General features: G+C 41.2%; 1 protein-coding gene across 2 annotated transcripts in view; it reads left to right on the forward strand.

Annotated features, from left to right (window-relative positions):
• The window catches only part of golga4 (golgin A4), a 29,527-nt gene that overhangs the window by 11,654 nt on the left and 2,878 nt on the right, over positions 1-14,995 (forward strand). For both annotated transcript variants that reach the window (XM_030770332.1, XM_030770333.1), the window contains 12 exons: positions 198-281; positions 1,190-1,337; positions 2,082-2,260; positions 3,390-3,488; positions 3,695-3,850; positions 4,084-8,141; positions 9,139-9,260; positions 9,589-9,719; positions 10,482-10,568; positions 11,320-11,337; positions 11,558-11,626; positions 12,179-12,254. In XM_030770332.1, the coding sequence (XP_030626192.1) occupies positions 198-281; positions 1,190-1,337; positions 2,082-2,260; positions 3,390-3,488; positions 3,695-3,850; positions 4,084-8,141; positions 9,139-9,260; positions 9,589-9,719; positions 10,482-10,568; positions 11,320-11,337; positions 11,558-11,626; positions 12,179-12,254 (5,227 nt within the window). The remainder of the gene's footprint in view (positions 1-197; positions 282-1,189; positions 1,338-2,081; positions 2,261-3,389; positions 3,489-3,694; positions 3,851-4,083; positions 8,142-9,138; positions 9,261-9,588; positions 9,720-10,481; positions 10,569-11,319; positions 11,338-11,557; positions 11,627-12,178; positions 12,255-14,995) is intronic.

Raw genomic sequence — 14,995 nt, forward strand, 5'->3', positions numbered from 1 at the left:
TTCAGTTCTTATTTGCGATGATTTATGATCATGTCAACATCAGCTCAGTCAACATATTTCAGCCAAGAGTTACACTGTAGCGGTGAATATGAAATAGTTGTTTTGTCAAAAATGTTTCACATGGTTCGTTGCTGACATTCAGTCAAGGATAAATATGGAGTGTGTTGTCTTAAACTGTCCTTTTCTGTCTTTATTAGGAGGTTCACACAACAGAGAAAACCAAGCTAATTGAGCAACTGCGCGATGCCAAAAACCTCATTGAGCAGCTGGAGCAGGACAAGGTGAGAAGGTTTAAATGAAAAAGTGAAAGTTGAAGAGGTACTTTATTGAGTCTCCTGTGAGTAAAACTATTTGACTGTCTGCCACACTGTTATGTGTGTGCGTGTGTTTTTGTTCTGTTCTGGAAGAGCAGAAATTCCATAGCCTTCTAAATAAAACACATTGATTTATTTTTTAGGGGATTTGAAAAGCTCTTTGCACGTTATTCTGAGACCACGTGTTTGACCCGTTTTCTCTCAGAGCTAAAAATGAAACAGAGCTAGGGGTTTGTTTAGAATTTCTGAGATTTGTATTCAAACAGGATCTGAGGAGACCTTTCAAGTGTCATCTGAGGTGGTTAGATGTGAAATATCGGTGGCTTTCTTTTTTTGCTACTGAGTAGTGATCGCAAATCTTCTGTTGGGGCTGACCCTTGACCTACTCTCCATGAGATAAAGATACTAGCTGATGAGGTCACTGTGTGGAATGTGGAGGAGCAGCGAAACATGTCAAAAACAATCAGAGGGCCAGAGTGTGATCTCAAATTGAATACAGAAAGGCCATGTTTTGGTCAGGGATGGAGCATGTCTAAAGTGTATCATCGTTACCAGATGTCTCTGTATTCTGTCATAACGAGAACTGGCATTGACTCCTGAGTAATTATGGAATAAGTTTATGGATTACGTGTTTTCCGTTCAGTTTCTGTTATGATAATGTTGTCAAGTGTGAAGTGCATGAGATGTGAAATATTCTTAGAAAAGTGCTTTCATGAGCAATGACTATCATCTGTGGTGTTTGATTATATATACAAATATGCAGCAAAACCTATTAAATTATTCATAAGTTACTTTGAAGTGGAAGAAAATGGGTCAGTCTTAAAAATATGTCCTCTGTCCTGAATTTGATGGCTTTGCTCTGGTCTGGGTTGTAGGGTATGGTTATCGCAGAGACAAAGCGTCAAATGCACGAAACCCTGGAAATGAAGGAAGAGGAGATCGCTCAGCTGCGCTCTAGAATCCAGCAGGCCTTGGCTCAAAAGGAGGAACTTCAGGAGCAGAAGGAGAAGTCAGAGAAAGCAGGTTGGTGAAGGGCCATCTATTCCATCAGCGTGTGTGTGTGTGTGTGTGTGTGTGTGTGTGTGTGTGTGTGTGTGTGTGTGTGAGAGAGGGTATGTATGTGATGGTGTATTCTTCTGTCTTTGTGTATACACTCACCCACAACTTTATTAGATACAACTTGTTGGTGTACAGTAAGGGACTACAGCCCATCTGTTGCTGTGCACAATTTGTGTTAGTCATCCTCTAGACCATCATCAGTGGTCAGTTACTGACCACAGGACATCTGTCGGCTGGATGTTCTTGGCTGTCAGACCATATTCAACCTACCAGTGATACTGATGTGTGTAAAAAAACCCAGCAACACTGCTGTGCCTAATACACAACAGTGTATGAGCAGTCCTAGCTCAGAAACAGGGTTAGAGAGAGGCGGATGAATTGCACATGCCAACAGATGGGCCGACAGTCTGCAATTATACACCAATACAGTGTGCCTATAAGGTAGTTGTACCTTGTGAAGTGGCCAGTGAGTGTAAGTGTCTATGTGAAGGTGTGACTGAGCAATGTTTCTCTGCTCTGGTATTTTGGCCCCACAGCCTGGGTATACCAGCATGAATCAGACATGTTATTGCTGGTCTTTAACAAGAAGATGGTTTTCTAGAACTGGCAGTGAGGACCACTGTGATGGAACATACTTGATAGAACATGGCGGTGAGGAGTGTATGATGGAAAGTATCTGAGTGTGGAGTGTATGTGACTTCCTTCTAGCATTTGAAGAGTTGGAGCGGGCTTTGGGCGTAGCTCAGCGTGCAGAGGAGGCTCGGCGGCAGTTGCAGTCGAAGATGGAGGAGCAATTGAAGGAGGTGGAACAAGCTAGTGAGGAGGAAAGAAAGAATTTGCAGCAGGAGCTTACCAGGGTTAAACAGGAGGTCGTTAACATCATGAAGGTGCGTTGGAGTGTACAACTGATGCTGTTTGATAGAATCCATGAGTTCATATGCCATTTAGAATGTGGCTAAGGGCTGAATGTTCCCAACCAGTTCTGTTTTATGTAAATATTTGTACCAGCTATTTGCCATTTTCCTGAAGCAGCTGATAAGTATGAAGTGATTTGCAGCCTTGATTTTATTAATTACATTTTAATTTAATTACACACTCACAGATGTGCCATGTTTGGCAGCAACATGCATTTCCCTCTCGATATCAGGCGAACAGCTCTAGTGAACTGTAGCCTGTCACACTCTGTTTGACCTCACTGGCCAGAAATTTCATTGAGCTGTTTTAATTCTGGGGTTTGGATTGGAAAAGTGTCTGTTCGGAAGTGCAAAGCATTACAGTTTTCATTTTGATGCGTTCCTTATGCTTTTCTTTGGCTTTTTTTTTTTTTTTTTTTCAGAAAGTAGTGCCTGGAAAAGTAATCAGCCATTCCACGTTTTTGCATTCATCCCAAGTATTGTTCGGATAAGTTTTTTAAACTCTTGTGACCGGGCAGTCCCATTGTATGCATTTTTACAACTCGCCGCTCATTTGAATTCTTCCTCTGTGCATTCGAGTTTAATTCATTAATGTCTTTGTGATAATAAATCTATTGCACTTTCTTGACAGTTACATTGAAGGCTCTTACAATTCTTGCTCATATCTGAAGAAGGAATTTAGTTTTCAAGAAAGAAGCTGCCTCTGTTTTTGTCATCATGCTTCATAATGCTTACCATAACAAAGACTATTTCCCATAGGACTTCACTATAGCCAGGTGCTTTACCTTGCCAGTATTTCATTAATAAGTGACATATTTCCTTTGCTCCGGCATTGGCTGTGTCAGTCATGATCAGTGATGATTTTACCAAGGCAGGACTGACCTGCTCCCTTAAGAATATCTCCAGACTCTTAATATCCATGCCCTTAAAATGGAAAGGAAGTTGAAAAGAACTTAAAATAACTTTTCCAGTCAAACAACAGTGTTGTTTACAAGGCATCAGTTGTCTCACATTGATCAGCTGGTTTGCTTAATGTAGTCTTTTTATGAAGTGTTACCACCCATAGGGATTAAGCAAAGGCATTACATTGTCTATGTTTTAGAAGTCTTCAGAGGATAGGATTTCTGAGATGGAACGGTTACACTCAGAGGCTCTTAACAACAAGGAGAAGGAACTCGCTGCCCAGATAAAACAGGCTGTGGTACGTATTTGTTGTTTATATTTGAACAGAATTCAGATTTAAAGAATACGTTGACAAATTTTTTGATGCTAGCAAGTTGTACAAGTCATATTCGTCTTCACTTTTGTTCTACTGCACAGTGATACCTATGATCTATTATATTTTCTGTTGATCAGGGTTGCTTTAGAACATTTTGGTAAGTGTATTTTTTTTTTAATTAAATAAAGGAACAGTGTCGAGAGGAGCTTTTGAAGGCAGCTCATGAGAAGGAGCAGCAGGCTTCTTTGGCGTTGGAGGAAGCTGAGTTGCAGAAGGCTGCTCTGCAGGCAGAGGGAGAGAGCCGAGCAAAGGAGCTTCTTTTGGAACTGGAAACAGCCAAAACTGTGAGTTCATCAAGTCTTTTTCTATCAGGCCTTTTTGCTGTTTGTCAAAAAGTGTTTTTGTTTTCAATTACAGTCAGAATCTATAAATTTCAGAACATGCAGGCTAGGCTCTTCATTTAGACAGTATACATATGTACTGTGTAACTGTGAATATTACACAAATCCCAATTGTCTATGCTAATTATATTAAGACTAAGTGTCTGCTGAAAAAAAAATGTTTTTTTTTTCATTAGAGAATCCTGGAGCTAGAGAGCACCCTCACGAAGACTTCAGAGGAAGGAAGCACCCAGTCAGATGAACTTGCACTACAAATAAAAGAGCAAATGGAGAAATATAAGGCTGAGATATCTGCTCTAGAGGAAAAACATCAAGAAGAATTGGAGAAGTCCAAGAAAGAGCAGACAGAGGCTCTGAACCAACAGCACAGTGTGGTTATGGAGGAGCTCAAGCAGAAACACCAAGCTGAGATTGAGGCTCTCCTGAAGGAGAAGGAGACACAGTTCCATGCTCATGTGGAGGAAATGAACCAAAAGATGCTGGAGAAGCTAGATATCAAGCAAACCGAGCTAGAGGCGTTGTCGTCTGAGCTCTCTGAGGTGCTGAAAACTAAACAGCTGTTGGAAGAAAGGTTATCAACTATTGAGAATGCAAATGTCTCAACAAAGAATGAACTGGAGCAGACTCTCAAGGATGAGCAGACAAAATACCAGACAGAGGTTGAAAATGTGAAGCTCCAGTATGAAAAATCACTCGAAATGGAAAAGACTCTTAAAGACGAGATGAATAAGATGAGGATGGCCATTGAGGAGAAAGAAAAACAACTTCAGGAGCACCTCCTTAAGGAAAAGACCCTGGAAGAAGAGGCCAAAAAGGCACTTGAGGATGGAAGTTTGCATTTGCAACAACTGGAAGAGCTGAGGCTAAGTGCACAATCTGACAAGGAAGGTATAGCTGAGGCTAGAGCTCAGCTTAGCGAATTGAGACAGGAACTGGAGCAGTCGAAGGCTGAAATAAAAAATCTGGAGCAGCTTCTTGAGACAAGTCGTGGTGAATCTCAGCAAAAATCAGATTGTCTTCAACAGAAGGAATGTGAGTTAAAGGAACTTGAGCACCAGGTACAAGAGATCAAGAAGAATCTCTCTGAAAAAGATAGTTCATACACTGAAATGTGTAAAACAATGCAAGAAGAGGAAAGCCGGTTAAGGAAGCAGTTGGAAGAGGAGAGAGTTTCCCATGAGAAGACGTTTGAGAACCTTAAGAAAGAAATGGATGGCAAATTGAAAGCCCAAGAAAATAAGATGGAGAAAATCAAGCAGAAAGCCAAAGAAATGAATGAAAAATTCAAGAAAAAACTACAGGAGAAAGATGAGACATTTAAAGCAGAGCTAGAAAAGAAGGAGAATGAACTACAGCAGAAAGATCAGCAGCTGAAAGAGAAAATCTTGGAAATGGCCCAAGCAAGCTCAGAGGGCCTCAGCCATGCTATGGCTGACTTAGAGACCAACCACAAAGAACAGTTAGAAAAACTGAAGGAAGTCCATAAACAGGAAAAGAAAGACTTGGAGGGGCTTTGGCAAGAAAAGCTTAGCCAGCAGGAGGAGGAAATGCAGGAGAAGCAAGCTCTTATTTTGCAAGAGAAAGCTCAAGAACTAGAGGAGATAGCCCAGCAGTTAGGGAGCAGCAAGGAAGAGAAGGAGCAAGTCGTTAAGGAGTTGACAGACTTGAGGGAGGAACTAGCAATTAGAGAAACCACTGTACAGAAACTACAAGCTGAGCTCAGGGAAGCAGCAGCTAAACTGGAGAGTTTATCACAAGGAGAGGATATGCTTAAAAATCAAGTGGAGACTGTAGAGAAGAACCTGAACCAGGCCCTGAATGAGAGGAACCTCTTGCAAGATCAACTTAGAGAGGCTGAAGAGACCAGTAAAGAAAGACTTCAAGCCTTGTCAACTGAGTTAGAAGATACTCAGAGGAAGCTGAGTGCTCTGGAAGCTTCTCAGAGCAAAGAGGGTGAGGATCTCCAGAGGAGACTTGAGGAGAAGGCTGTTGAACTTGATGTCAAGGAAAAAGAATTTCAGACACAAATTAGTGTCATTAGAAAGCACCTAGAGCAGTATTGCCAGGAGACCCAAGCAAAGATAGATGGTTGCACAGATCAACTGTGCAAGGAGGTTGAGAACAGAGTGAAAGAGCTGCAAAATAAGGTTGTTAGTAATCAAAAGAGGGTCATGAATCTTAAAAACATAATCTTGACAAAGGTCGACAGGATTAGCACTTTAGAGGAGCAACTGCGACAGAAGATAGCAGACAACCAGGACCTTAACAGCTCACTTGAGCAGATGACTCTTCAGCTAAATGTAAATTCTGAAAATTTGAAAGCCTTAACAGCTGAGAAGGAGTCTTTGCAAAGAGATACTGAAAACCACTCTCAAGCACTTTCTGAAAAAGTTGCATGCATTGAGCAGCTTAGTCAGGAAAACAAGAATATCTCAGATAATATCAAAGAAAATCTTTTGCATATCAGCAGTTTGGAGAGTATTGTAAATGACTTGAAGACCCAATTAGCAAATAGCGTAGCAGAAAAGGAGGAAGCCATATCTCTGCTGAATCAACAGCACACAGAGGAGAGACAAAGGTATAGTTGCCAAATGGAAGAGACAGTGGCAAGATTAGAAAAAGAAAAGAGTTTGGCTCTGGAGCAGGCTGATACACTCAGGAACAAGCTGTCTGAGATGAAGAGGAAAGCAGAGTCCAAATTCACTCAGAACAGCAGCACTGTCAAGTCCCTTCAGGCCACAATAGAGGACCTTCAGAAGCAGATTGCAGAAAAGGACGAGCACATTCAGAGGCTTTCGGCCAGCATTGACAATCAGTCCATTACCAAGTCAGAGATGGACCAGGCGTTGAATGAGAAAGAGGAAAGGATCAGTGCCTTGACTTCAGAAATAGAGAACTACACAAGAAGGGTGAGTGAGCTGGAGGAACAGCTTGCATTGCAGACAAAGACGTGTGAGCAACTTGGAGCTGACCTGCAGCAGCACCTCAGTGTCAGGGAGAGTGAAAAGACTGAACTGATCCAACAGCTCCAGCAAGCCCAGGAACAGTCTTGTCAGAACAACTCTCTGTTAAAGGGAACTGAGGAAAAGCTTCAGGCTTTAGAAAGAGAGAACAGTGCTGCTAGACAAGAACTTGAGTGCCAAAGGGCAGACTTTGAGAAAGAGAAGGCTGAAATTGTCAGGGTGCAAGCGGAGGCCCTGAAGGCAGCAGAGGAAAAGCTGTCCATGGAAAGTGCAAATAAAGTAGCAGAGCTGAAGAAGAAAGCTGAACAGAAAATTGGTCAGATCCGGAAACAGTTGACCTCACAAATTGAGGAGAAGGATCAGACCATCAAAGGTCTGGAGACCCAGCTGAAAGAGATCAGGCAAAGTCAGGAATCAAAAGATCAGCAAATGAAAAGTCTGGAGGAGACAGGAAAGACCATGGAAGAAGCTATTAGTAAATTGAAAGAAGAGCATGCTAAACAGTTGGAGAAAGTACACCATGATGAAAGCCTTGAGAGAGAGAATTCTCTACAGAGTATGAAGGACTTGTATGAAGAGAAACTGGCTGCCCTTCATAAAGAGGTCTCTGAAAAAGAAGGGCAATATGCGACTGGACATAGAGAGAGAGAGGATGCTCTGTCAAGACTCGGAGATCTCCAAGCAAAACTTACTGAAGCTGATGAACAGAATGCCAACTACCAGGCAGAAATCGCCCGCCTTAATGCAGACCTGCTTGAGCAGACTGCATTGGTTCAAGATCTTCAGAAGGCTTGCTCAGACCTACAGGAACAAATCAAAGCAAAAGAGGCCAGTGTGTTGGAAACAGAGCACTGCTCTGCAGTACAGGCAACCAGTGTGGCAATGGAGCCTTTAAAGTCTGTGGAACAGGAAGGAGTCCATACAGTTACTAAGGAAGAAGACTGGAAAAGAGAAAAGGATCTTTTGGTGCAGGATTATGAGCATAAACTTCAGGAGCTGAATAGAAGATTGGAGGAGAAAGAGGATATCCTCAGAACATGCCAGGGCTCGTCACGAGGAAATGGGGTGACTGATGGAGAGTGTCTGATGGATGAAAGCAAGAGCTCAGAGGAGCTCCAACAAAAGCTGATGGAGGCAGAGCATGAGAAGCAGAAACTCCACAAAGATTACACCAGACTGCAAAAGGACCTTCGCTCACTGAGGAAAGAACATGAACAGGAACTGGAGTATCTGAGGAAAGAGATAGGGGAGGAGACAGAGAAGAAACTGAAGTAAGCTCTTAGCAATGACACCCCCACTATCACAGTCACACTCAAGTCGTTTTCAATTTTTTTTTGTTTATTCTGTTTTATTTTGGTTTCACTAATTAAGTGGATCTGGAAATCGCAACCTTTTTTTGCCAGCTGAGAACGTTCAACCCAAATATTTGTTTTCAAGTACCCCACAGAGGTTTTGACCAAATCAAACCTTTCCATTAATGTTTAGAAATGCCACAGGGACTCTCTTAGCATGTTTTTCACATTTTAAAATATTAATATTGTCGTTGTTTTTCTTACTCTTATTATTACACAGACACTCATTATTAGAATTCAACTCAAAGGAAGCATTTAAAGCATGCTCAGTGACTCATTTGTGCTGACATAGGCCTACCTTTTTTAATGGAACACCTGGGCTTGGTAGGTCTTGCAGAGGGCATTACTCCTGGGGGCAGTTTTTGACAGACATACTCCCATCTCATTTTTCACATCAAGCTTCACTGTGTGCTTGGTTTTTATTGATTGGAGGGATGAAAATCCACTCTCACATAAGTATATGGCTGATTTTTTTAATTTAATATGTTTTACTTTTAAACTATATATTTAAAAATAAATTTAATTTGACATTGACGTTTCCACCCCAATCTCATGAACCCCCCTACAGTGCCACCACAAACTCCTTAGAGGTTCACAAACCCCGGCTGGGACCCCCTGTCTTAGATCTTCAAAATCTTTTTTGTGCAGAATATACTCAGTAGAACAGGCCCTTTCATGTCCAGTCAGTATATATTTCAAATGCAGTCATGGGGAGCAGCTGGATAGCACAATTTCAGAGTAGAACAATGTGTTGTCTATTTAGTTAACTAATTAAGTGCATGTTGACCTGCAGACAAGATGTATTAGGTATGCTAGTGATGGATTAGAGCAAAGAATTTCTGCTCAGTGGAGACCCAGAGCTGGATTAATAAAAATCACAGACTGAAGGTTTTAAAAATAATTCTTTGTTGCACAGACTTGAGATGGAGGAAATGGAGGCAAAACACAACTCTACCATCAAGCAGATGATGAGGGAATTCAACACACAGATGGCCCTGAAAGAGAGGGAACTTGAAGCTTCAGTGAAGGAGACTATTGGTAAGAGAAACATAAAGGTGTGGATGTAGAGTAGCATTTTATTCAAAATGCCACCATTTTGTTGCCTATGTGAAGGAATTTGAATTGCAGCCAGGATGCTTTACGTTCAATAGATTTTGTGTTGTAAATGGCCACGTTGACTGTTGTGTTGCTGGCCTCAGGGATGGTTTAGATTTGGAAAACATTTCGTGCTTGATTTACCATGTGTCTTTACCGATGCCAGTACATTTTAGGCCGCCAAATCAGAATTTGGTTTGGAAGAGTTTAGCGTAGGTGCTTTGGTAGCTCAATGTATCATTGTCATTTCTTCACTCTTGCCCCCGCACAGAAAAGGCCCAGAGTGTTGAAGCAGAGCTTATAGAGAGCCATCGAGAGGAAACAGTTCAACTCAAGAAGGTGATTGCCCAGAAGGATGATGACCTTAACAGAACTGTCCACCGCTACGAGCAAGTCCTTCAGGTACCGTACAGTAGTGGAAGATATGTGAGAGGAATAAACCAGAGCATGGTTGCAGGGTTTTATTTGCATACTCTTGGTTTTTCCACACCTTAGTTCAAATACATTTTTGATATTGCCAACAGTTCCAGACATATGACTAGAATAAAATATTTGAAATTAGATATGGCTTATATTAGAGCTTGAAGTAATTGTTTTGTTGATAAACAAAACTGTGGCAATATTTTGATGTACAGGGAATGCCTTCAGGTGTTGGAATGTGAAATGAGTCCCTCCACTTCCATACAATCAGGAATCTATTATCCTTTACAAGCACCTCCTCTAACTCCCTTGTATTTATTGATATATGCCTTCTGGTGCCTAAATCCTGGCATAATCTTATGACAGAGACGCATGCAGACTATTTCTTGTGGCACGAACCTAACATCTAATTGATCGAGTCGTTTACAGTTCTCCTTCTGTGCTCCTCTGTTTTGTAATACAAAGTTCTTCCTTGTGTATAAAAGATGGTGTAAGACAGGATTTCCCAATCTTGCTTTTGCTTGCACAGTTCTCTGTGCATTGTCAGACTCTCCCTATTTCACATGATCAAAGGCTTGATAATTGAATTAGAGTTAATTTAGATGTGTTACAGCAGGGAGAGATTTAAAATGTACCGTGCTGTGGGCCTCTAGGAATCACTGGCGTAAAGCACTGGAAGTATTACAGTAGAGCAGCATGAGTAGGTGGAAACGTAGGTTGAGTGGTTTTGTGTCCCTCCTGCAGAATCGAGAGGAGGAGATGGGGAATCGTGTGTGGGAGGTGCAGAAAGAACTGGAGGAACTACAGCAGAGAAGCATCGGCGGCCCACAGGTATGAGCCAAAGTTCCCATGTCTGATAACAGATGGAGGTATTTTACCTCCACATAAAAACTAAAGTCTCATTCACGTGTCGGGGGACAACTTGCAAAGAAGTATTGCTCCAGTCGTCTTCTTATTCAAACGAAACGGCTGCTTTCCAAAGCATGTCGGATGCCTTATGGATCTCTAGCAGCTGACTGGAATGTCCAGATTGGAAGAGGGAGCTTTCAGACACAGCGCTTTGCACAAAATCCCTGTTCTCAATTAAACTCCTCAGAGATCATCCTAGGCTCTAGATTTATACCCCCTTACGGCTCTCATGCAAGAATTTAGGAGGCAGAGTGGAACCACTTTCAGGATGGAAGTGTTTGCCATGTGTTTTTGGTGCAGTTACAAAATCCTCTCATACAGAAACAAGGAGCAAGTTGTGCTCCTCTGTTTCCTATCACTGAATTTTTTAATGGCTGATGTCATAACTGAAATCTGTACGTGTTATGGACGACCTGCTCGCCCCAAAAGGCTAATAATGCGACGATGAGCCTCACTATCATGGAAACGCATGATTGCTTCATTTGTTTTTAAGGGTTGTAATTTAACTGCACACTGCTGTGCCACTGATAATTATATGTTAGAATCAGTGCCATAGTTGATAGTAGTAATGTCTGTTAAATTATTGTTTTTAATGGAAGCAGAGGCATTTTTATGAGATGGGAAACATTCTAAACTTGTTCTTAACTGGCTGTACTTCCTCTGTATTTTTCAGGGTCTTGAGGAGCTTCAGGTAGGTTTTTTTTCCCCCTGCAATTTTCCCTGTAATAATGTTTCAAGAACTAATAAGGGATAGATATCTAGATAGAGACTGCATCTCTTTAAAAACACAGTGGTGTTGGAGCTATTTAGCCCGTCTCACTGACCAGTCCATGTCCTATACTGTTCTGACTTTAAGTGTTTATGTATGACCATTTTTACTTATCTCTTCTCTCATGCCCTTGTCTGTTCAGTTCCAACTTGCAGAGAAGACGACTTTACTGAATGAGGCCAAGCTGAAGGAACAGGAGTACCATGACAAGGTGAGCTGGAATCAATAAACAGACAGGGTCTGAACCTCCCGTGGTCACCCCTGATTCACATGATTGTCATACAGTATGTTTGTCATGCCCATAGTTGATCAGAATAAAACATTTGCTTGACTATGCCAGGGCTTATTATGTATGAGTAAACTAAACTATTACTATAAACACTCCAGCTCTATCGCCGCTCATCCTCATCTTCACGCATCTCCTTCCTGCTGTTCCCTCACCCTGAGGCTGTTTGGACTACTGTTTCCTCATGGGATTAAATCCAGTATACAACACATCTGTTTACTCTTATTTTACCCTTCCAATTACATGGCCCCTATCATTGCTTTTCTCACACAGAGACTAGTACATACACTCCAGCCAACCGCGTACAGTACATGCCTACTGGCACAGAATCAGTGGAATGTGCTTTTCCGATGATCTAAGTTAGGTATATGGGATTTAAGACTGTCAAAATGATATGATTATTGTTGTTTTGAACAGAGACCCATGACTGTGTTAATTAATTCATTCATTTGTTTGTTTGTTAATGCTGTTACCTAGATCCATGCTCTAGAGGACAAGATCAGATGTGCCCCAAGAAACTCCGTGGTCACCCACCTGGGAAGTACATACAGAGGTAACGCATCTAAAAACAAGCTTGTCTTTCAACGGTGTCATTTTTCATCTTAAATTACAGTACTTAATCTGGTTTATTCACTGGAGTTACTACAATACAAATGAAATATAATGGTTGTTTCTCCATCTGGAGAGGAGTCAAAGTGGAAAGGTGGATTTTATGATGTCTATAGCGTAGTGATTTGTAGTCAGATGTGATCTTTGCTTTATTTGAATGAAGTATGTCTCTTTGATAGCTTTGAGTAATCTGTCCCCGTAGCCCAACTGCCTTACAGATTCTATGTGAGAATCAGGGTCTGATACGGAGCCATCAGTCACACAGCTCTGCAGTACACACATGCACTGCTTAACATGGATCAGAAATATGTGAGGCAGGGTGAGGGAATGAGAATGTTGGATGTCGGGGAACAGATGAGAAAGCTTGTCGTTGACTAAATTCTGTCCCTCTTCCTGGATCCTGCTTATGTAGTAAAAGAGAAGTGACTCAGAGGAGACTTGGTGGGGGGTGGCTAAAAACTGATCCGTGGATGTAATGATTTTCACAGACTGCATTCATTCAGTTCCCACACAAGACCCCATTTTACATTAAACTGCAACCTCACCATGTGCCTCTAAACATATAATTTCCCTCTTAAATATCTATAAAAGCTATTAACTCAAACTTGTCCTCTGTTCTCATAAACCTCAGCATTAAACCAAAACCTCTAAATGATCCTCCTTTAAACTCCCCATTGAATGATTCCTAAACCCTTCCCATCCTTTCAACCTCAACAGTAAATTATCCCAAACTTAACCCCACTGTTTTTTATCTAATCTCCTTATCCCAGCACACTTAAAAGCCTTTCTGCTCAGCCACACTATCTTATCAATGCTCTGACTCTGTGTCTGCTCCCTTTCTAAAACTGCAGTATTCATTCATTTGTGACAAATTCAGTGGAAATGCACACTCCCCCAAAAGCTTGTTTAAGGATTACCCTGCTGTCTAATGGTGGGTGTTTTTTGTCACACTGACAGTGGCATTGTAACTGTCTCCATGAATCGCATTCAAAGACCATGAGTCTGGTTTAGTGAGGCCTGGTGTCTGTGCAACTCCTTCTTTCATGTTTTGAATTTTTCAGCTCATTCAAAAACCACTGATATAACAAAGAATTGAGCAATGTGTAAGAAATGGGCCAGATTTTTCATTTTAGACATGCAAACGATGTGATATTATTAAATCCGGGCCCATGGGTATCAAGTTCAGATCTGCTCTGGATCTTCTCAGGATCTGCTCTGTCTGATTCAAATAATAATATGAAATAGAAATGTGAAAGGCAACAACTGATCCTACACCATCACTCTTACTCTGAAAAAAGATCTGATACAAGACACTCCTGGTTCAGCATCTAATGGTTTTCCAGAGAGGCTTATAGAAGAGATGGAGGTACTATCTCTCAGGTTTCATTCCTGCCGCCCCTGGTGAGTGATGTGTGAGTTGTGCTAAACTGAGCTGAGGTCAGTAGGACAACCTGGGAGATTTATTATCCCATCGGTTTCTCCACGCTTCCTGATCAAAGGTTTGTTTGGCTTGCGGCGGCACCTCTTTCCTCATCGGGCCGTCTGTTATGGCGCATCTAGAAGCTCTGGTGTCATCACCTAAATGGATATACCAGAGAGAGAGAGAAGCTGCTGAAGATGTCATCTCCTCTCTCCCATTGCAAAGCACTTACTGAGAGAGGAATTGACCATTAGAACCCGCTACACTGTTCTCTAAGCAAACACTTAACACATGTAATTTGTAGACATCGCGCAATACAAAATATATCACTGTATACTTGTCCGTGGAAGTTAATAGGCATTTTATATGAAGGCATTTCCGTTCTCGTGAACAGAATAAATAAAAGGTTACAGCACAAATCTAGGAATAATAAAAGAAAAAAGAAAATAGCCTTTAGGATGTAGTTACACATTTGATCTGTCACAAATGTAATTAAATTAAGCCCATGCACATCTGCCTTTTGGAAGGCATTGGAATTCAGGGTCTGATTATACATATGCAGTAGCTTTAGCATCATAATGAATGATGTTTTTATATGCAGTCAACATTACTTGATGACTGCAACACTTGAAATTCCCTCAGGATTAATAAAGTACTTCATATTCATATTTGTATTCGTACTTGCCCATTACATTTGTTGTGAATTCATCAGGCCTTGGTCAGGCCTACTATTTGAATGTCCCTTTCCAAATTCTCTTATGTGGCTCCTTTACCTTACATCCTTTTCAACTAAAGTCACTGTAATTCAAAAGGACTGAGAGTTTTGAGCGAAATATCAAACAAACATATAATGAATACTTTAAACATTCTACATCAAAGCTGCCATTTATCCTGTTACCTAAGAGAGAAAGGTCACAAGGAAGTGGGGCTCTGAAGAGCATTGGTGCAGGTACAATTATTTGGCCACTAGTGATTGTCCAAGTACGATTGGTTTCAAAGACCTCATTGATTCATGACTCCATTATGTAAATAGGTCTCCTCTGAGGTTTAAATTTGTTTGACATACTCAGTCAAAGTACAATGTTGCTTCTAACTCCCTCAGCCCGTAAAATCCAAGTGGAAAAGACTCCTCCTGTTTGAGTAGTGAAACAGGTTATACTTAGAAACAAAGCTGATATTCTGTCCTTTCAAAAAAAATGAAAAGGAAGAAAGAAAACCTGTTGTTGAGTCATATTGAAAACTGTGGCACACCTAACAGTTAGACT

The sequence above is a fragment of the Chanos chanos genome, chromosome 4 (assembly GCF_902362185.1).
Source record: "Chanos chanos chromosome 4, fChaCha1.1, whole genome shotgun sequence".
Taxonomy (NCBI): Eukaryota; Metazoa; Chordata; class Actinopteri; order Gonorynchiformes; family Chanidae; genus Chanos; species Chanos chanos.